The sequence below is a fragment of the Alosa pseudoharengus genome, unplaced genomic scaffold (assembly GCF_046254945.1).
Source record: "Alosa pseudoharengus isolate Yale_2024_CS ecotype anadromous, Long Island Sound unplaced genomic scaffold, YU_APseudo_1.1 YU_APseudo_1.1_scf_1, whole genome shotgun sequence".
NCBI lineage: Eukaryota > Metazoa > Chordata > Actinopteri > Clupeiformes > Clupeidae > Alosa > Alosa pseudoharengus.
Window position 1 is genome coordinate 5827501 of NW_027468564.1, and position 21476 is coordinate 5848976.

The following is a 21476-nucleotide window of genomic DNA, read 5'->3' on the forward strand; positions in this document are numbered from 1 at the left end:
ACAAACACTTTCCCTCTCCCCATGCACACCCACAAATGCCCCTCCTCCCACTGTACTCTACACACACACACACACACACACACACACACACACACCTTGTCACATACAGGACACACTTTCCCTCTCCCCATGCACACCCACAAATGCCTCTCCTCCCACTCTACTCACACACACACACACACACATACACACACACGTGCACACACACACTGTAACACAGATATCTCTGGTTTACTCAAACGCTGTGGTTCTAATTTTTATTATTTGCACTTTCTAGCGACCGTGTCCTTGGTTACCCCTTCACCTCTTTCCCTGGAGCTGTGCCACCACTCATGGGGTCACCGCATCATTCTAACAATGTTTCTTCCATCTCACACCCAGGTCAATCTATGGACGTTATTGAATCTTCAGTTTCTCTTTCTGCTCTTCATGCTGCCTGGCTGCGTTAGCTGCTGGCTATAGCAACTTGCGCTACATGAAACTGATCGTTTTTGCTTTTTTTGTACCAACAGTACTGCAGACATCCCAAGTCTCCCGGAAGTTCCGGGAGTCTCCCGCATATTGTCTGGTACTGGATGACCTTGAGAAAAAGAGATGTATGTACAGATCTATCTACAAATTGCCCATTTCTCTGTTAGGTAGAAGAAGAATCGACACATTTGTTGCACATTTCCTGTAGCCTCCTGTGCACTGAGAGACGTCTCTGCTAAACACAAGCTGGTATACACTGGAGATGACCATGTTCCCCACATGCAATTTAGACCATAACAGGGGCTTTACTCAGCCTGAGGGAAATGCCATCCGAATATTCATCACCACTAGTCAGTCTTTCTCTCTGTCTCTCTCTCATACACATATTCACAAACATACAGTACTGTGTGTTACTTACTTAGCTGATGTACATGTTGTGATCACTGGCACCAACCTCTGAAGAACATCATCTCGACTGAGGAGTTCCGTCTGATCTTTCTCTGGAGTCTTTATGTACTTCTGCAGGTCAAGCTCAGCCAGCTGCTCTTCTGACATCTCAAATGTAAATCTCTGAGTATTCCACTCTCCTGGTAAGAGCATGTCTACATACAGAGTTGCTGAGCTCCTGTCAATGTCCTCCACTACAGCATGGTGATTCAGCTCATTCAGACAGTAGAACAGGTTGATCCTTCTGTCTGAACAACTCTGATCTCTGATCTTCTGTTTAACATACTGAACTGTTTGCTCTGAGCTATCTGATTGGCTACTGCTCAGTGGCAGTAGATGTCTGAAAATAATCTGATTGGGCTCCAGTGAGAGGCCCAGAAGGAAGCGGAGGAAAAGGTCCAGGTGTCCATTCTCACTCTGTAAGGCGAGATCCACTGCAGTCTTGTGTAGGTCATGAAGTGTTGCAGCTCTGAACAGAGCAGAGAGCTGAGAGGTTTGCTGTTGGTTAGGTATGTTTCTCTGTCTGTTGCTGAAGCAGAGGAACACATATAAAGCTGCAAGAAACTCCTGGATGCTCAGATGCACAAAGCTGAACACCTTCCCCTGGTACAGCCCAGCCTCCTCTCTGAAGATCTGAGTACACACTCCTGAGTACACTGATGCTTCTGTGATGTCAATGCCACACTCTCTCAGGTCTTCCTCATAGAAAATCAGATTACCTTTCTCAAGCTGATGGAAAGCCAGTTTCCCCAGTTTGAAAATCACATCTTCATCTGTCTCTTTTCTCTCTGTGTACTTGACATTTTTCATGCTCGTCTGGATGATCAGGAAGCGTGTGTACATTTGAGTCAGAGTCCTTGGCATTTCCACACTCTCTGATTCTTCTGATGTTCTCTCTACAACAGTGGCTGAAATCCAGCAGAAGACTGGAATGTGACACATGATGTAGAGGCTCCTAGATGACTTCAGATGTGTGATGGTTCTGCTGGCCAGGTTCTCATCACTGATTCTCTTCCTGAAGTACTCCTCTTTCTGTGGGTCATTGAATCCCCTTATTTCTGTCACCTGATCCACACACTTACAAGGCATCTGATTGGCTGCTGCTGGTCGAGTGGTGATCCAGAGGAGAGCAGAGGGTAGATTCCCCTTGATGAGGTTTGTCAACAGCACATCCATTGAGACTGGTTCTGTCACATCACAACACATCAGGTTGAGGTGGAAATCTAGAGGAAGTCGACACTCATCCAAACCATCAAAGATGAACATGACTCTGTGTGCTGAACTGGTGAAGATTCTTGGATCTTTGATTTGAGGAAAGAAGTGCTGAATAAGATCCATCAGACTGAGTTTGCTCTTCTTCATCATGTTCAGCTCCCGGAAAGGAAGAGGAAATATGAAGTGAATATCCTGATTAGCTGTTCCTTCAACCCAGTCCAGAATGAACTTCTGCACAGAGACTGTTTTTCCAATGCCAGCCACTCCCTTTGTCAGCACTGTTCTGATGGGTTTGTCTTGTCCAGATAAGGGTTTAAAGATGTCACTGCATTTGATTGGTCTGCCTTGTGCTGCTTCACTCCTGGATGCCCTCTCTATCTGTCTGACCTCATGTTCATCATTGACCTCTCCTCCTCCCCCCTCTGTGATGTAGAGGTCTGTGTAGATCTCCTGGAGGAATTTGGTGTCTCCCTGCTGTGGGATTCCCTCAATCAGGCACTGAAACTTCTTCTGCAGGTGGGATTTGTGGATTTGCTGATATCTGTGTGAACACAAAAACACATGATTAAAGACTAAATAAAATAAGTAAATAAAGTCCATCACACCAGTATTTGCTCCCAATTATCTTTTTTACTGGTGATGTTTCAGGTGTGAGCCCTTCCTCAGACGTGGACTAAATAAAAGCACTCAAACACACTCATGCATAGACACACAAATGTACTTTAATGAGCCAGTGTGATTATGATGTGATCCCACCAACATGGCACAACTATCAATCTTTCAGACCAGAAGACCATTTCATAAACAGATGAGTTTTACATGAAATATTTCAAGCTGACATATTTCATATTTTCTATAAACTCTTCCACTTTCACCACATTTCACCTTCTGATGCTGGAGAGCTGGATTTACCCTCTCTCTCTCTCTCTCTCTCTCTCTCTCTCTCTCTCTCACACATAGACACAAGCACACACACTCGCACACATACACATATACAGTGCTAAGCATAAGTGAATACCATACCTAGAGATTGGCATAGGGTACTTTCCATAAGATCATCTCTCAATGCAAATCAAACCAGCTATTAGGCTAATTGAAACTGAAACTAGATGTACCGCACCGCCGCCCAGTCCAGCACATTTTTTCCAGAAAAATAAGTCAGGCTTGTCAACTTGTATTCATTTCCTACTTTGTTCCTTTTTTGTGTGTTTGTAATTGAGTGTGTGCAGAGTGTGTGGTTGTTTTTGTGTATATGTGTTTTGTGTGTGTTTTTTTTGTGTGTGAGTATGTGTGTGTGTGCATGTGTTTGTGTATGTAGGTGTGTTTGTATTTGTGGGAGCATGTGTGTATGTGCGTGTATGTGTGTTTATGTGTTTGTGTGCGTGTCGTGTGTGTGCATGTATGTGTGTGTGCATGTGTAGTGTGTGTGTGTGTGTGTTTTTGTGTGTGTATGTGTGTGTGTGTGTGTGTGTGTGTGTGCGCATGTGTATGTGTCTTTATGTATGTGTACATAAATAACGCAAATCAGGGAACCACCTACTCTTTGCGATAACTGCCATGGGATCTTTAACAACCACGGTGAGTCAGGACCTCAATTTAACATTCATGCAAAGGAAAACATCTCCTGCAGTACAGTGTCCCTGTCACTGCAATAGGACATTGGTATTGATATTTGTTTGGTCGCTTTTGGCCACAGGGAAGAGTGCCACCTACTGGCCAGCCACCAACACCGCTTCCAGCAGGAACCTACTCTTCCAAGGAGGAGCAAAGTTAGGGTATCTGCTGGTCTGGCTGCTGGCTAAAAAAACAAAAGGTGAAAGGCATATAGGATTCTAACTGTCTCACTGAATTGCATTATGCACACTCAATTCTCACTGGTATCTGCAAGACAACAAGTACCAAAAACATGATTAGTTCATAGATTTCACATGTAAAATACATCTTATACAACCCCACCCCCATCTTGCCTGTTCATAATTCTGAGAAATTCTTGAATTGTGTGCATGTGTGCGTGTACGTGTACGTGTTTATGTGTGTGTGTGTGTGTGTGTGTGTGTGTGTGTGTGTGTGTGTGTGTGTGTGCATGTGCTTGTGGGTGTGCCTGTGTGTGTGCTGGTGTGTGTGTGCATGTGCATGCATGCGTACATATGTCTACTGTGTGTGTATGTGTCATGCGTATGATTACTGTGAATGTATGTGTGTGTGTGTGTGTGTGAATATCTGTTTATGCACATGTGTGCATATGGAATGTGGTGTACGGTCACTAAATGTACACATAAATTAATTTATTGTATGGCCCCCCATGAACGAAAGTCCACGAAACTTGGAGGGTGTCATAATGATCCTACACTACCAATTTGGTGCAGTTTTAACCATGTTAGGTCACAGATACCTGCGATTACAACACCTACTTTTTTGCTTTTTCATTTTTAACTAGGTGGCGCTATACATAAAATAAGTGGTAATGGGGTGGGTTGACATGGCCCCTTAAGACCAACATACAAAAAAAGGTGGTCCTCCTAGGCCCTACGGTTCTCGAGATATTCACAGAAAACTGTGTCTGGCCACCTACAGTACAGGCCAGTTGGTGTACAGTAACATAAATTAATTTATTGTATGGCCCCCCATGAACGGAATTCCACGAAACTTGGCGTGCATTCAGAGGGTGTCATAATGATCCTACACTACCAATTTGGTGCAGTTTTAACCATGTTAGGTCACAGATACCTGCGATTACAACACCTCATTTTTACTTTTTTGTTTTTAACTAGGTGGCGCTATACATGAAATGAGTGGTTATGGAATGGGTTGACATGGCCCCTTAAGATCAATAGACATAAAAAATAATGGTCCTCCTAAACCCTACGGTTCTCGAGATATTCACAGAAAACTGTGTCTGCCCTACCCTCCTTTCGGGGGGTTCAGTCCAGCTGGGGGGCTACAGATCAAAATGAAAAACGATGGTTCCATGCTATCCATGTGGGGCTACATGCCCACCAAGTTTCGTGTACCCCGGTCTTTCAGTGTCCTGGGAATCCTTGACGGAAAATTGGCCATGCGAAAAAAAAAAAATCTGACTAAATCTATATGACCGCCGCTTCGCTGCGCAGCGGTCATAATAAAACCAGGGCAATCTTTAGGTGAAGGGTATGTGATGATGTGGGGCTATTTTAATTCTAAAGGCCAAGGGAACTTTATCAGGATAACTGGCCTTTACAAATAAGGGACTGTACGATATTTACCGGGGGGGGGGGAGGATTTACCCGCACTCTCTCTCTTTCTCTCTCTCTCTTTCTCTCTCTCTCTCACAAGCACATGCACACACACACACACACACACACACACACACACACACACACACACACACACACACACACACACACACACACACACACACACACACATCTGGGCACACACACACATACACAGGCACATACAGAGGAGTGGTGTGTGAAAGCACTGTGTCCAGGTGATGACACACACACACACACACACACACACACACACACACACACACACACACACACACACACACACACACACACACACACACACACACACATGCACACACACACACACGCACACACACACTGCACACGCACACACACACGCACACACACACACATACAGTGCTAGAAATTGGCATAGGGTACTTTCCATAAGATCATCTCTCTAACTGAAATAAAACCATGGCAATCTTTAGGTGAAGGGTATGTGATGATGTGGGCCTATTTTAATTCCAAAGGACAAGGGAACTTTATCAGGATGCATAGTATCCTGGATCCATGAAATAACTGGCCATTACAAATAAAAATCTGCCTGCCTCTATGGAAATTTAACATAGGGGTGTACTTACTTATGCCCCCTGTATTTTAAGGAAGAACATTTATTTATTTACAATACATTTTTCATTAACAAAGAAAATTGGTGTCCTTAAAAGGTTGGACTTTTCCTCATTTTGTATTAAGATCAATTTCCAAAAGATGATCTTTTATTCATCATTTTAGTCAACTTTAGCATGGGTGTATTCACTTATGGTTAGCACTGTACACACACACACACACACACACACACACACACACACACACACCATAGCCATGATCTTACACTCCAATAGAACAGTCTCCTCCTTTAGGGTTGATTGGCAAATCTTTGGACCAATCACAGCTGAGTGTAGGTGAGTGGGACCTCCTCTTCTTCTTTGGGCTGCAGCAAACACACACATACACACTTCTCTTACATCTTACACCAGAGACTCTATTGACTTTATTAACAAACTTCAGACAATTGAATTACCAGCTACAGCTACCGAGAGTCTTCAAGTCACTTTGGATGTCGTAAGCCTATACACAGATATTCCACATAGTGGGTATAGAGGCACCACCAGCCTATACACAGATATCCCACATAGTGGAGTATAGAGGAGTCACCAGCCTATACACAGATATCCCACATAGTGGAGTATAGAGGTCTATACACAGATATCCCACATAGTGGAGTATAGAGGTTATACACAGATATCCCACATAGTGGAGTATAGAGGTCTATACACAGATATCCCACACTGGAGTATAGAGGTCTATACACAGATATCCCACATAGTGGAGTATAGAGGAGTCACCAGCCTATACACAGATATCCCACATAGTGGAGTATAGAGGAGTCACCAGCCTATACACAGATATCCCACATAGTGGAGTATAGAGGTCTATACACAGATATCCCACATAGTGGGGTATAGAGGAGTCACCAGCCTACACAGATATCCCACATAGTGGGGTATAGAGGCACCACCAGCCTATATACAGATATCCCACATAGTGGAGTATAGAGGCACCACCAGCCTGTACACAGATATCCCACATAGTGGAGTATAGAGGCACCACCAGCCTATACACAGATATCCCACATAGTGGAGTATAGAGGTCAGGGGCGGAGTGGCAATCGGGACAGTCGGGAGTTTTCCCGGTGGGCCGGCCGATGAATCTGCGTGATGTGGGCCGGCCCATAGAACTATTACAGCGGCCCCGAGTCGTCCGCGGCTGTCGATCTGACTAACGTTCTTAAGCTTCCGCGAAAATCTCCGAGATTCACATTTTAAAATCTTGAAAGTCCAACCAATATTTATACCACTTGCTCACTGTCTATATGTCATTCATGGTTACCCTGCACATTCATCTCTCCCATGCTGATTTTTGTGTAGGCTAGCCTTAGTTTTTCATCTTAATTCATTTTTGTCTGATTTAGGCGTTACAGAACTTTCATCACAAATAAAAAATGACAATTTAATTTGTTTGTTTGTACTTAAATTAACGTAAGCCTAAACTAGAATGGAGCAAAGCCTCCTGGGAATGGGGAATGTGATTCTGGTTTATCCAATGAACCGATTGCAGGTCAAGTCTATTTACAGAAATGTAGGGGGATAAATGAGCGGCCCCTCGTCTAATGGCATGACCCTACAAACGATCAAGTTCGAAGCTACAGGAGTTTTGACCAAGGGGGCAGGCGAATTCCCGGAAGTAGAAGAATCGACGTAGGCTGGAGGGACCACCTCTCTGCTAACTCCCATAGAAGTCCATTCATTGTAGGATTTTTTTGAAATACCATAACTTCATATAACATATATCCTGTGCCGATATTGTAGCTTCTGTGTAATCCACATAAACACTACAAAGGCAAAACGGACTCCACTACCTCGTCCGTAACGTTGGTTACCCGTAAGAAGAACGGTTAGCTTGTTCGGTTGGAGGGAAGCTAGCTTTGACGTAATCTCTCTTTCGCGCCGTAGGGAGATAACCGTATTGTTTGGATAAGAAGCTCAGTCCACCTTACTGTCTATGACGGTAACTCATAAGCAAAACCTAGCATACACGACCGTATGTTAAGGTAAAGCATTACACAGAGGCAACCTAATAATAATAAAAAAGTAAACCTAATTTTTTTTAAAAAGGGCACTAATCATTTCAGAGGTTTTCGATGGATTGACCGTAGGTCGGAAAAGTGGAAAGAAGATTAGCTTCAAGGCTATAACTTTTTTGTTTTGTTTTAGCATGACTGTTTTTGAAGATGATCATGTATGGTAGCTTCAACATTAACACGACTTGGTGAGGATGATATTAATAATAATACATAAATAAATGTTTAACTTTGATGACTTTGAAAGCGAAGGAAGTGTGAGAAGAATTTCTGTGTATCTATCATATGAGTTACAAGATTCAGTTCGATGGCTAACGTCACAAAGTTAAGTGTGAGTCTGCGCAGTACTGGGGGGACCAACTGAAAAATCGTTCTATTTGACTCAGTGCCCTCCCATTGAAAACGACGGAGTCTGTTCGTCCATTTCTTTTACTGTCTATGGTTTTGACAGTCGACAGATTTGCCGTCAGAATTTTCCCGGTGGATTTTAGTGCCCCACTCCGCCCCTGATAGAGGTCTATACACAGATATCCCACATAGTGGAGTATAGAGGTCTATACACAGATATCCCACATAGTGGAGTATAGAGGTGTATACACAGATATCCCACATAGTGGGGTATAGAGGCTGTACCATGTGTCCAGGGTCAAATGTCTCCTGTGAGTAAACCCAGTATCATATGCATTAGCTACTGACTAGACTGAGCTCGTACTTACCAAAAATGAGTTCCTCTGTAACAGCAAGGTTTACAAACAAAGGGATCAGCTATGAGAAGTATGATGGCCCCTAACTATGCAAATTTCTACATGGGTCTATCCCACATAGTGGGTATAGAGGCATCACCACCCTATACACAGATATCCCACATAGTGGGGTATAGAGGAGTCACCAGCCTATACACAGATATCCCACTAGTTGGGTATAGAGGCACCACCAGCCTATACACATATATCCCACATAGTGGAGTATAGAGGTCTATACACAGATATCCCACATAGTGGAGTATAGAGGAGTCACCAGCCTATACACAGATATCCCACATAGTGGAGTATAGAGGTCTATACACAGATATCTCACATAGTGGAGTATAGAGGTCTATACACAGATATCTCACATAGTGGGGTATAGAGGCATCACCAGCCTATACACAGATATCCCACATAGTGGGGTTCAACCCAGTTACAAACCCACATTTTCCCAACACTGCATTCGTTAATCACCTTGTTAAGCCTTTCCTTCAATGTGGCCGCGACAGGAAGACAGCTAAGGTGGCCTAAAAATGCACCCTTTATAAAAAAAATAACATTTTTACCTACTGGCAGCATGGTGGTACTACAACATTCACTACCTCATTGCTTCCAATAGCATAAAAGATTGATAAAATGCCTTTGACACACTATTAAACTCTAGGACTCCATGATGCAGTAATGATTGTGTTTCTGTGGAGACTGATACTCACCTCTGACCAGCAGGAACACCTCTTCCAGCAAATTTCCCTGGTTGATCCATGGACTGGTTACTCTTCATGGACACACAGCTCGGTACAGGAGAGTGTGATCTCTTCCACTGCATGGCACTGTATTTTTATAATTGGTGGTGGTGCCATTGTGTCACACAGACACATACAGAGAGAGAAAGAGAGAGGGAAAGAGCTTGCTATCAAAAGTATACTTAAAACACACACACACACACACACACACACACACAAACAAACATTCACACACACACACACACACACACACACACACACACACACACTCACACAAACATACACACACACCCACACTAAGCAATACTTTGTCCAGGGGCGTAGCCAGGATTATTTTATAGGGGGGGCCAGCTGGGTCCAGACTTTTTATTGGGGTGGCACTTGGGAATCAAAACTACTATTTCAAAACTACTCAAAAAGTTTTGAAGATTAGGATAGCCTATTTTAATAATGGCAATAAATTGTGTAAAGCCAACATTGATACACAGGTCAGTTTGTTGTCCACTCCAAATCATTTTTGATGTCATGTCAATTTTGATGTCATTTCGTCTGTTTTATAACCCAGAAGGATGTACTTGGTATCAAATGGTAGCTCTCTATCTCCTCTTTCATCTGACATGCGTAGCATATCCGATCACGGGTTCATGAGTAGCCTAATTCAAACGAGAGTTGGTTTTTGTACATGATGTTATTTTGCAGTCACGTTGTCTGTTTTTATAGCCCAGAAGCATCGATATACTTGGTACCAATAGATAGCCCTGTGTCTCCTCTTTCTTCTGATATGCTTACCATATCTATGCGATCACGGGTTCGTGAGTAATTCAAACGAGAGTATTGGGTGCGCAGGTAAACTATAAATATGAATCAATTTGATTTAATTTCATGATTTTTTTTTATTTTCATAGCCTACTTCATCGCACAGGCAAGAGTTTAGTCTCGTTGGAAAGCCCCACTTCTGCCCTGTCACGCAATTAAGGTTTCATCTCGCTGCGATGAACAGTTCTGGAGTAATGTAACAAAGAACTCAGCCTGCCTCTGCCTGACCAGCTGCTATGGCAAGAACCACAGGCAGTCAGCAAATTATGTTTTTTATAAAGTAGCCTAGCCTAGGCCCTATTAGCCTACTTTTATTGGAGCCATCCGGAGATATGTGCCTAATATGCTTGCATTTCACCCAAATTTTATCGAAATATTTTTGTAAAGCGTTACCGCGGGCATCCGATTATTTCTGATCAGCCCCACACGTCAATGTCAGAGCCTACCTAAGGACAGCCCAATGCAGCTCACGTGATGAATTGTCCTACTGCTGCACTAGCCTACTCACGATTTGATCACAACCGTGGGCTACACTTCCTGACTGGGCCAATGGTCGTAGATAGAGTGCAGTAATTGGTTCAGTCCCTGCTTTACAAAGTGTTGGCAAAGTGCCGTCGAAAACGGCAGCAATTTCTTTTTTTTTACTTTTCACTGAACGGAGCTGGGGGGGCCAGCAGGGTGGCCAAGCTTTGACCAGTGGTGGCCGTGGCCCCCCCTGGCCACCACGTAGCTCCGCCCCTGACTTTGTCCTGATAATGAATGCTGTATTTTTATAAGTGATGGTGGCGCCATTGTGTTTCACACACATACACATACAGAGAGACAGAGAGACAGAGAGAGCGAGAGAGAGAGAGAGAGAAGAACTGGCTACACCAGACGTGATAGCGGCGCACACATTCCAAAATATAGACCAGTCTTCCAAAACTATTTTCACGTGTCACGAACGAACACTTCAGTTACATACCCGGTGTAGTTTTAGTAGTCCTACTGGTAGTAGTAGTAGTAGTAGTAGTGATATTAATAGCAGCAGCAGTAGTATTAGTAGTAGTGGTGGTGGTAGTAGTAATAGCAGTAGTATTAGGAATGTTGTTGTTGTTTTTGCTGCTGCTGCTGTTGTCTTACCCCACAGGCTCACAGTCATGGTCCTCTTCTTCACAGGAACTCATTTTAGGCCAACACACCCCTTTTCCTGGGATCTCCTGATCTTACACTGGAGAATGAGAGAGAAAAATCAACACACACACACATCACACAGCACTAACACCAGCCCACACATGGATACAATGGACACATCACAACACACACACACACACACAGATCACACAGCACTAACACCAGCCCACACATGGATACAATGGACACATCACAACACACACACACACACACACACACACATAGATCACACAGCACTAACACCAGCCTACACATGGATACAATGGATACAGCACAGTAACAGGACACACATGCACATCTGTTCTGTAACCAAATGTGTAAGAATGAAAAGGATGAAATGTGAATGCTGAGTGTGAATGTGAGAAGGTGAAATGCTGGATATTGAAGCCATGAGAGAATAAGATCCTTGGTGGAGGTCAGAAAATGCTACACTGGAATTGGAGATTCAGGCATGACGGTAAGGGACAGAATAGACTAGGATTATAAAAAAGGAAAAGTCACAATATTCCCCAAAAATTATTCCATGGAAGTTAAGTTACTTCCACTTACAACAACCAGACAGACATAGAGGAGTATACAGACACTGTAACCTCTTACATCACCAAGTGCATCGATGATGTGACCCACACAAAAGACATCATCACTCGGGCTAACTGGAAGCCATGGCTGACAGGGGATGTCCTCAGGCTGCTGAGGGCCAGAGACAAAGCCTACAGAGCTGGGGATGAAGCTGGCATGAGAACAGCGAGAGCCAACCTGTCCCGTGGCATCAAGGAAGCAAAAAAGGAATACACTCACAAGATAACCACCCACTTCAAAGACAGCAGGAACGCACAAAGCCTATGGCAGGGCATTCAGGCAATCACGGACTACAAGCCCGTGCCACAGAGCTGTGAGAGCAACATCCCTCTGCTCAACAATCTGAACCGCTTCTTTGCTCGCTTTGAAGCACAAAACAGCACCTGCCCACAGAAGAACCATCCCCCTCTACACGAGCAGCCCCTGTGCCTCTCTGCCGACAGCGTGAAGAGGACACTTGCTGCTATCAACACCCGTAAGGCAACAGGTCCAGACAACATCCCAGGTCGTGCGCTGAAGGACTGCGCAGGGAAGCTTAAGGATGTCTTCACAGACATCTTTAACACTTCCCTGAAGCAAGCCATCGTCCCATCATGTTTCAAAGCTGCCACCATCATACCTGTGCCGAAGAAAACTGCTCCATCCTGCTTCAATGACTACCGCCCTGTGGCACTGACACCCATCATCATGAAGTGCTTTGAGCGGCTTGTCATGTCACATATCAAATCCATTCTCCCGCCCACCCTGGACCCCTTCCAGTTTGCATACCGAGCCAAACGGTCTACAGAGGATGCAATCTGCTCTGCCCTCCACCCAGCCCTCACCCACCTGGAAAAAAGAGACTCATATGTGAGATTGCTGTTTATAGACTTCAGTTCTGCATTCAACACCATAATACCACAACAACTCATCTGCAAACTTGACAAACTGGGACTCAGTACCTACCTCTGCAACTGGTTACTGGACTTCCTCTGTCAGAGGCCTCAAGTAGTATGTGTTGGCAACAATATCTCAAGCAGCATCACACTGAGCACAGGGGCCCCCCAAGGCTGTGTGCTCAGTCCGCTGCTCTTCACCCTGCTGACGCATGACTGCACTGCAACCTACAGCAACAATCACATAGTGAAATATGCTGACGACACAACTCTGGTGGGTCTCATCACCAAGGGCGACGAGACTCAATACAGGTTGGAGGTCGACCTTCTGACCACGTGGTGCAGGGACAACAACCTCCTGCTGAACGTCAGCAAGACAAAAGAGATTGTTGTTGAGTTCCGGAGAGGTCACACCCAACACCTGCCACTGACCATTGACGGTGCTGTGGTGAAGAGAGCGAGCAGCACCAAATTCCTGGGGGTGCACATCAGTGAAGACCTCTCCTGGACCACCAACACTGCATCACTGGCGAAGAGAACTCAGCGCCGCCTGTACTTCCTGCGGAAACTCAGGCGAGCAAGTGCTCCACCAGCCATCATGACCACATTCTACCGAGGCACCATTGAGAGCATCCTCTCCAGCTGTATCGCTGTGTGGGGCGGAAGCTGCACAGAATATAACAGGAAAGCCCTGCAGCGCATAGTGAACACAGCTGGAAGGATTATTGGTGCTTCACTCCCCTCCCTGAAGGACATTTACACCACCCACCTCACCTGCAAGGCGACCAAAATTGTGAGTGATGCAAGTCACCCCGCTCACAATCTGTTTGATCTACTGCCCTCTGGGAAGAGGTACAGAAGCCTGCGCTCCCGCACCACCAGACTCACCAACAGCTTCATACACCAAGCTGTTAGGATGCTGAACTCTCTCCCCCCTCTCCCCCCTCCACCCTCAGCTACATAACATCCTGGACATTGGACCCAAAATGGCCGCCTTGCACTACTCCACTTGCACACTTGTACACTTTGCACACTTTGCAACTTGTTGTTGTTGTCCCGAAAACACAACACTTCTGCTGCTCTTACATAACTTGCACCACTATGCCACTTTCTTTCTTACTTAGGTCAAACAGAACTACCTCAGCCTTTTATTGGCCTGACTTTGCACTACTATTTTATTGACTGTCTGCACAATTTCAACCAAATTTTGCTGCTCTTATTTCTTCATTGTATGTGCCCTCTTATTTACTTATTTTTTGTTTACTTGAATGTTATGTTTGTCTGTGTACTTAAATTGGTAAAATATGTCTTGTCTTCACCGTGGGATAGTGAGAAACGTAATTTCGATCTCTTTGTATGTCTGGAGCATGTGAAGAAATTGACAATAAAGCTGACTTTGACTTTGACTTTAATCTTTTAAAAAAAATACTATTTCCTATAGCGCTCTACAGTTATTTTTCAACTGATCTACAAGAACAGAACGTAGGCTGCAATCAAGGGACATCTGAGGAAAATGGAATTATTCCTTTACAGTAACAGGACACACACACACATAGATCACACAGCACTAACACCAGCCTACACATGGATACAATGGATACATCATGTAACACACACACACACACACACACACACACACACACACACACACACACACACACACACACACACACACATACATACACACACACACACACACACACACATCACACAGCACTAACACCAGCCTACACATGGATACAATGGACACACACACACACACACACACACACACACACACACACACACACACACACACAGATCACACAGCACTAACACCAGCCTACACAGGGACACAATGGACACATCACAGTAACACACACACACACACACACACACACACACACACACACACACACACACACATCACACAGCACTAACACCAGCCTACACAGGGACACAATGGACACATCACAGTAACACACACACACACACAACAGGCATTACACTAGGCTGCAATCAAGGGACATCTGAGGAAAATGGAATTATTCCTTTGAAACAGTAAATGTGCATCACTGCCATACAGTTTAACTGGTTTTCAGTAATAGAAATAACCTCCACTGAAACACTATAATCATGTAAAGCAACACTTGTTCATCTCATTCTGACACTGATTCCAGCAGGCCAACCCACCATCAGTCTACCCAATCAGTCTACCCCCACTTCTCATTCTGACACTGATTCCACACTGACTCTAAAAAACCTGCCAGACCATCATCAGTCTACAAGCAGCCTATAGGCCTAGGCTATAGCCAATCTATAACCAATCTAATTCAGTTTTGCATAACAAATGCAATAAGTAAAACTAACTGGTTTACAAAGACCGTTCAAACAGGGATAGGTGATGAAGTTATTCGTTACTTCCGTGTCTGTCATTAATGCAGTGTCAAATAGCCTATGTAGCCTGAATAACATTCCTCCACTAAAATAATAATGATAATAAAATCATAATAATGAACATGTTTAGATATGGGAAAAGGCAATTACATTTCGGCTTTCCTGGTTACCTTAAAGCCAACTTTATGTCCCGTTTCTCGCTGTATAGCCTGCGTCATTAGCCTCGGTCATCTGTCACTCGGACGGTTGAATAAATTGTTGGGCCATAGAGACTTTTGCAGGCTACGTAGCGTATTTTATACGTAACTATTTTTGTGCTTAAAACCCATGCACATTTGTAGCCTACGTTATTATCGTGATGATAGTTCTTACTTTAAGCGAAGATCAACATCATAGGCTACTTGACACTAACCTTCTTGTCGACGCCAAGAAACAGACAAACACTAGGCCTACATTCCAATTTGAATCCCCGCCAAAACAATATTATCAAACTCATCAAGCACCGATTTAATCGCACTATCGAATGCTGAGATATCCTACTTACCAATTATATTTTCTAGATGCTTCATTGCCGAAATGTTGAACTGTGTTTACACAAAATGAAGGCGACGACTTCAGTTTCGCTTTCGTTAGGGGAGGAGACGTGATGCACAGCACAGTCCAGCCTCCAGGGGTTTGGGTCGGTGTGGGGTAGTGCGTCTTCTTCAACATGCTAGCCTGTCAGCCAGATTAGGGTTGACGTTCATGCAAAAAGATTTTCCCGACTAAAACGATCATTGTTCACGTCACCTCATGTGAGAGTAAGGGGTGGGAAACTTGAGTAAGGTTTTGCTCAGTGTTGCCCAGTTGTGCACTCAAAGTCACTTGTGTTGTCAAGTTGTAGTTTATTTGTAGACTAATCCATGTGGACTTTCATGTCCAACAATGTTAATGTGAACTTGGGAATTTTACATTTTTGTCTCTTGAAAGCTGCATATTTCAGTTTATTTTAAATGAATGAGTGTACAGTAGGCCTATGTCTATGTTTTAACCTGTGTTGTGGCATCGATGTTTTTTCACACATTCCGATGGCAAAGCACATAAACAGTCACTGGGGAAAACAATGTATTCAAGGTGGCGGTCTCTAATATTCCAAGATGGCCTGAACGCACCATTAGTCATATTATGTCACTTTATGTGACATTTTCCACAGGGAAAATATCCCAAACCAAATCAGTAGTTTCATAAGGTAGGGGGAAGAAAGGACAGGAAATAAAGATAAAAAGAAAGCAAACATTTCTCTAGTGCTACGATGACATAGCTTAAAATCATTCATTAACATTTAGCCTACTTGACCCTAAAGGCATATGAGTAAATTATGTAGCCTATGTAATGAGCACATCAACATACAGGTTGTTACACTATTATTCAATATGGACAATAACAGCAGGCTAAATACACACAGCTCATAGGCTTGGGTGCTATTTACCACTCCTGTGTGTACTGCATGGATGTTAGACACACACACACACACACTCTAAAACAGACAGGTTGGACACATGGACGTCAGAGATCAATGATATTGAGGGATTGACCTGGTGGGGAGAGGTGGAGCAGCTCTGACCAATGATATTGAGGGATTGACCAGGTGGGGAGAGGTGGAGCAGCTCTGACCAATGATATTGAGGGATTGACCAGGTGGAGCAGCTCTGACCAATGATATTGAGGGATTGACCAGGTTGAGCAGCTCTGGCCAATGATATTGAGGGATTGACCAGGTGGGGGGAGGTTCTGCACATATGCCCACTACAGTGCAGACGGAGCTGGCCCACAATCAGCACCACTCTCTCCACATCCAATCAGCTCCACTCTCTCCACATCCAATCAGCACCACTCTCTCCCCATCCAATCAGCACCACTCTCTCCTCATCCAATCAGCGCCACTCTCTCCACATCCAATCAGCGCCACTCTCTCCTCATCCAATCAGCTCCACTCTCTCCTCATCCAATCAGTGCGTCCACTCAGCTGGCTCCTCCACGGATTCTGATCGATGATGCGCTGGTTGAGATGGTTATGAGCACAGTGCAGCTCGACACCTCTCTGATGGTCAGGGCAGCTCGACACCTCTCTGATGGGCAGCACAGTGCAGCTCGACACCTCTCTGATGGGCAGCACAGTGCAGCTCGACACCTCTCTGATGGTCAGGGCAGCTCGACACCTCTCTGATGGGCAGCACAGTGCAGCTCGACACCTCTCTGATGATCAGGGCAGCTCGACACCTCTCTGATGGTCAGTGCAGCTCGACACCTCTCTGATGGTCAGTGCAGCTCGACACCTCTCTGATGGTCAGGGCAGCACAGTGCAGCTCGACACCTCTCTGATGATCAGGGCAGCTCGACACCTCTCTGATGGTCAGGGCAGCACAGTGCAGCTCGACACCTCTCTGATGGTCAGCACAGTGCAGCTCGACACCTCTCTGATGGTCAGTGCAGCTCGACACCTCTCTGATGGGCAGCACAGTGCAGCTCGACACCTCTCTGATGGGCAGCACAGTGCAGCTCGACACCTCTCTGATGGTCAGGGCAGCACAGTGCAGCTCGACACCTCTCTGATGGTCAGTGCAGCACAGTGCAGCTCGACACCTCTCTGATGGTCAGCACAGTGCAGCTCGACACCTCTCTGATGATCAGTGCAGCTCGACACCTCTCTGATGGTCAGGGCAGCACAGTGCAGCTCGACACCTCTCTGATGGTCAGGGCAGCTCGACACCTCTCTGATGATCAGGGCAGCACAGTGCAGCTCGACACCTCTCTGATGATCAGGGCAGCACAGTGCAGCTCGACTCCTCTCTGATGGTCAGGGCAGCACAGTGCAGCTCGACACCTCTCTGATGGTCAGGGCAGCTCGACACCTCTCTGATGATCAGGGCAGCACAGTGCAGCTCGACACCTCTCTGATGATCAGGGCAGCACAGTGCAGCTCGACTCCTCTCTGATGGTCAGGGCAGCTCGACACCTCTCTGATGATCAGTGCAGCTTGACACCTCTCTGATGGTCAGGGCAGTTCGACACCTCTCTGATGATCAGTGCAGCTCGACACCTCTCTGATGGTCAGGGCAGCTCGACACCTCTCTGATGGTCAGGGCAGCACAGGGCAGCTCGACACCTCTCTGATGGGCAGCACAGTGCAGCTCGACACCTCTATGATGGTCAGGGCAGCTCGACACCTCTCTGATGGGCAGCACAGTGCAGCTCGACACCTCTCTGATGATCAGTGCAGCTTGACACCTCTCTGATGGTCAGGGCAGCTCGACACCTCTCTGATGGTCAGTGCAGCTCGACACCTCTCTGATGGTCAGGGCAGCTCGACACCTCTCTGATGGTCAGTGCAGCTCGACACCTCTCTGATGGTCAGGGCAGCACAGGGCAGCTTGACACCTCTCTGATGGTCAGGGCAGCTCGACACCTCTCTGATGGTCAGGGCAGCACAGTGCAGCTCGACACCTCTCTGATGGTCAGGGCAGCACAGTGCAGCTCGACACCTCTCTAATGGTCAGCACAGTGCAGCTCGACACCTCTCTGATGGTCAGGGCAGCTCGACACCTCTCTGATGGTCAGTGCAGCTCGACACCTCTCTGATGGTCAGTGCAGCTCGACACCTCTCTGATGGTCAGGGCAGCACAGGGCAGCTCGACACCTCTCTGATGATCAGGGCAGCTCGACACCTCTCTGATGGTCAGTGCAGCTCGACACCTCTCTGATAGTCAGTGCAGCTCGACACCTCTCTGATGGTCAGGGCAGCACAGTGCAGCTCGACACCTCTCTGATGGTCAGCACAGTGCAGCTCGACACCTCTCTGATGATCAGTGCAGCTCGACACCTCTCTGATGGTCAGGGCAGCACAGTGCAGCTCGACACCTCTCTGATGGTCAGGGCAGCTTGACACCTCTCTGATGATCAGGGCAGCACAGTGCAGCTCGACACCTCTCTGATGATCAGGGCAGCACAGTGCAGCTCGACTCCTCTCTGATGGTCAGGGCAGCACAGTGCAGCTCGACACCTCTCTGATGGTCAGGGCAGCTCGACACCTCTCTGATGATCAGGGCAGCACAGTGCAGCTCGACACCTCTCTGATGATCAGGGCAGCACAGTGCAGCTCGACTCCTCTCTGATGGTCAGGGCAGCTCGACACCTCTCTGATGATCAGTGCAGCTTGACACCTCTCTGATGGTCAGGGCAGCTCGACACCTCTCTGATGGTCAGGGCAGCTCGACACCTCTCTGATGATCAGTGCAGCTCGACACCTCTCTGATGGTCAGGGCAGCTCGACACCTCTCTGATGGTCAGGGCAGCACAGGGCAGCTCGACACCTCTCTGATGGGCAGCACAGTGCAGCTCGACACCTCTCTGATGGGCAGCACAGTGCAGCTAGACACCTCTCTGATGATCAGTGCAGCTTGACACCTCTCTGATGGTCAGGGCAGCTCGACACCTCTCTGATGGTCAGTGCAGCTCGACACCTCTCTGATGGTCAGGGCAGCTCGACACCTCTCTGATGGTCAGTGCAGCTCGACACCTCTCTGATGGTCAAGGCAGCACAGGGCAGCTTGACACCTCTCTGATGGTCAGGGCAGCTCGACACCTCTCTGATGGTCAGGGCAGCACAGTGCAGCTCGACACCTCTCTGATGGTCAGCACAGTGCAGCTCGACACCTCTCTGATGGTCAGGGCAGCTCGACACCTCTCTGATGGTCAGTGCAGCTCGACACCTCTCTGATGGTCAGGGCAGCACAGGGCAGCTCGACACCTCTCTGATGGTCAGCACAGGGCAGCTCGACACCTCTCTGATGATCAGGGCAGCTCGACGCCTCTCTGATGGTCAGTGCCGCTCGACACCTCTCTGATAGTCAGTGCAGCTCGACACCTCTCTGATGGTCAGGGCAGCACAGTGCAGCTCGACACCTCTCTGATGGTCAGCACAGTGCAGCTCGACACCTCTCTGATGGTCAGGGCAGCTCGACACCTCTCTGATGGTCAGTGCAGCTCGACACCTCTCTGATGATCAGGGCAGCTCGACACCTCTCTGATGGTCAGGGCAGCTCGACACCTCTCTGATGGTCAGTGCAGCTCGACACCTCTCTGATGGTCAGGGCAGCACAGTGCAGCTCGACACCTCTCTGATGGTCAGGGCAGCACAGGGCAGCTCGACACCTCTCTGATGGTCAGGGCAGCTCGACACCTCTCTGATGGTCAGGGCAGCTCGACACCTCTCTGATGGTCAGTGCAGCTCGACACCTCTCTGATGGTCAGGGCAGCTCGACACCTCTCTGATGGTCAGTGCAGCTCGACACCTCTCTGATGGTCAGGGCAGCACAGGGCAGCTTGACACCTCTCTGATGGTCAGGGCAGCTCGACACCTCTCTGATGGTCAGGGCAGCACAGTGCAGCTCGACACCTCTCTGATGGTCAGCACAGTGCAGCTCGACACCTCTCTGATGGTCAGGGCAGCTCGACACCTCTCTGATGGTCAGTGCAGCTCGACACCTCTCTGATGGTCAGGGCAGCTCGACACCTCTCTGATGGTCAGGGCAGCACAGTGCAGCTCGACACCTCTCTGATGGTCAGGGCAGCACAGGGCAGCTCGACACCTCTCTGATGGTCAGGGCAGCTCGACACCTCTCTGATGGTCAGGGCAGCTCGACACCTCTCTGATGGTCAGGGCAGCACAGTGCAGCTCGACACCTCTCTGATGGTCAGGGCAGCTCGACACCTCTCTGATGGTCAGGGCAGCTCGACACCTCTCTGATGGTCAGTGCAGCTCGACACCTCTCTGATGGTCAGCACAGTGCAGCTCGACACCTCTCTGATGGTCAGGGCAGCACAGCATGGCTCAACGCTTCGATTGCTGTGCTGAGATCCCTGTGGCTGTGGTGACCCAATGAAGTCATCCAAGAATGAATCGGTTCATTTTAAAAAGGCAATAGTCCAGTGGCAGTGTGCAGGTAGGGCAGGGGTGTCAAACTCATATTAGCTAGTGGGCCACATTTGTTGGAATGAGACCTTGTGAGGGCCGTCATTGTCATGGTCATTATAATTTTTCTGCATGGGTATCAGAGTGTTGTTTGATATACTCCTTTACC

At 46.9% G+C, this 21476-nt stretch overlaps 1 protein-coding gene across 3 annotated transcripts in view; it reads right to left on the reverse strand.

Moving 5' to 3' along the window:
- LOC143135864 (protein NLRC3-like) overlaps positions 1 to 15986 on the reverse strand; it is a 21991-nt gene extending 6005 nt beyond the window's left edge. For 2 of the 3 annotated variants that reach the window (XM_076296191.1, XM_076296208.1), the window contains exons 1-5: positions 15902 to 15986; positions 11477 to 11564; positions 9509 to 9625; positions 6241 to 6339; positions 890 to 2674 (exon numbers count right to left, since the gene is read on the reverse strand). In XM_076296191.1, the coding sequence (XP_076152306.1) occupies positions 890 to 2674; positions 6241 to 6339; positions 9509 to 9625; positions 11477 to 11520 (2045 nt within the window). In that variant the 5' untranslated portion in view covers positions 11521 to 11564; positions 15902 to 15986. The remainder of the gene's footprint in view (positions 1 to 889; positions 2675 to 6240; positions 6340 to 9508; positions 9626 to 11476; positions 11565 to 15901) is intronic. The other variant, XM_076296201.1, reaches the window with a different exon arrangement.
- Positions 15987 to 21476: the final 5490 nt, after the last annotated feature.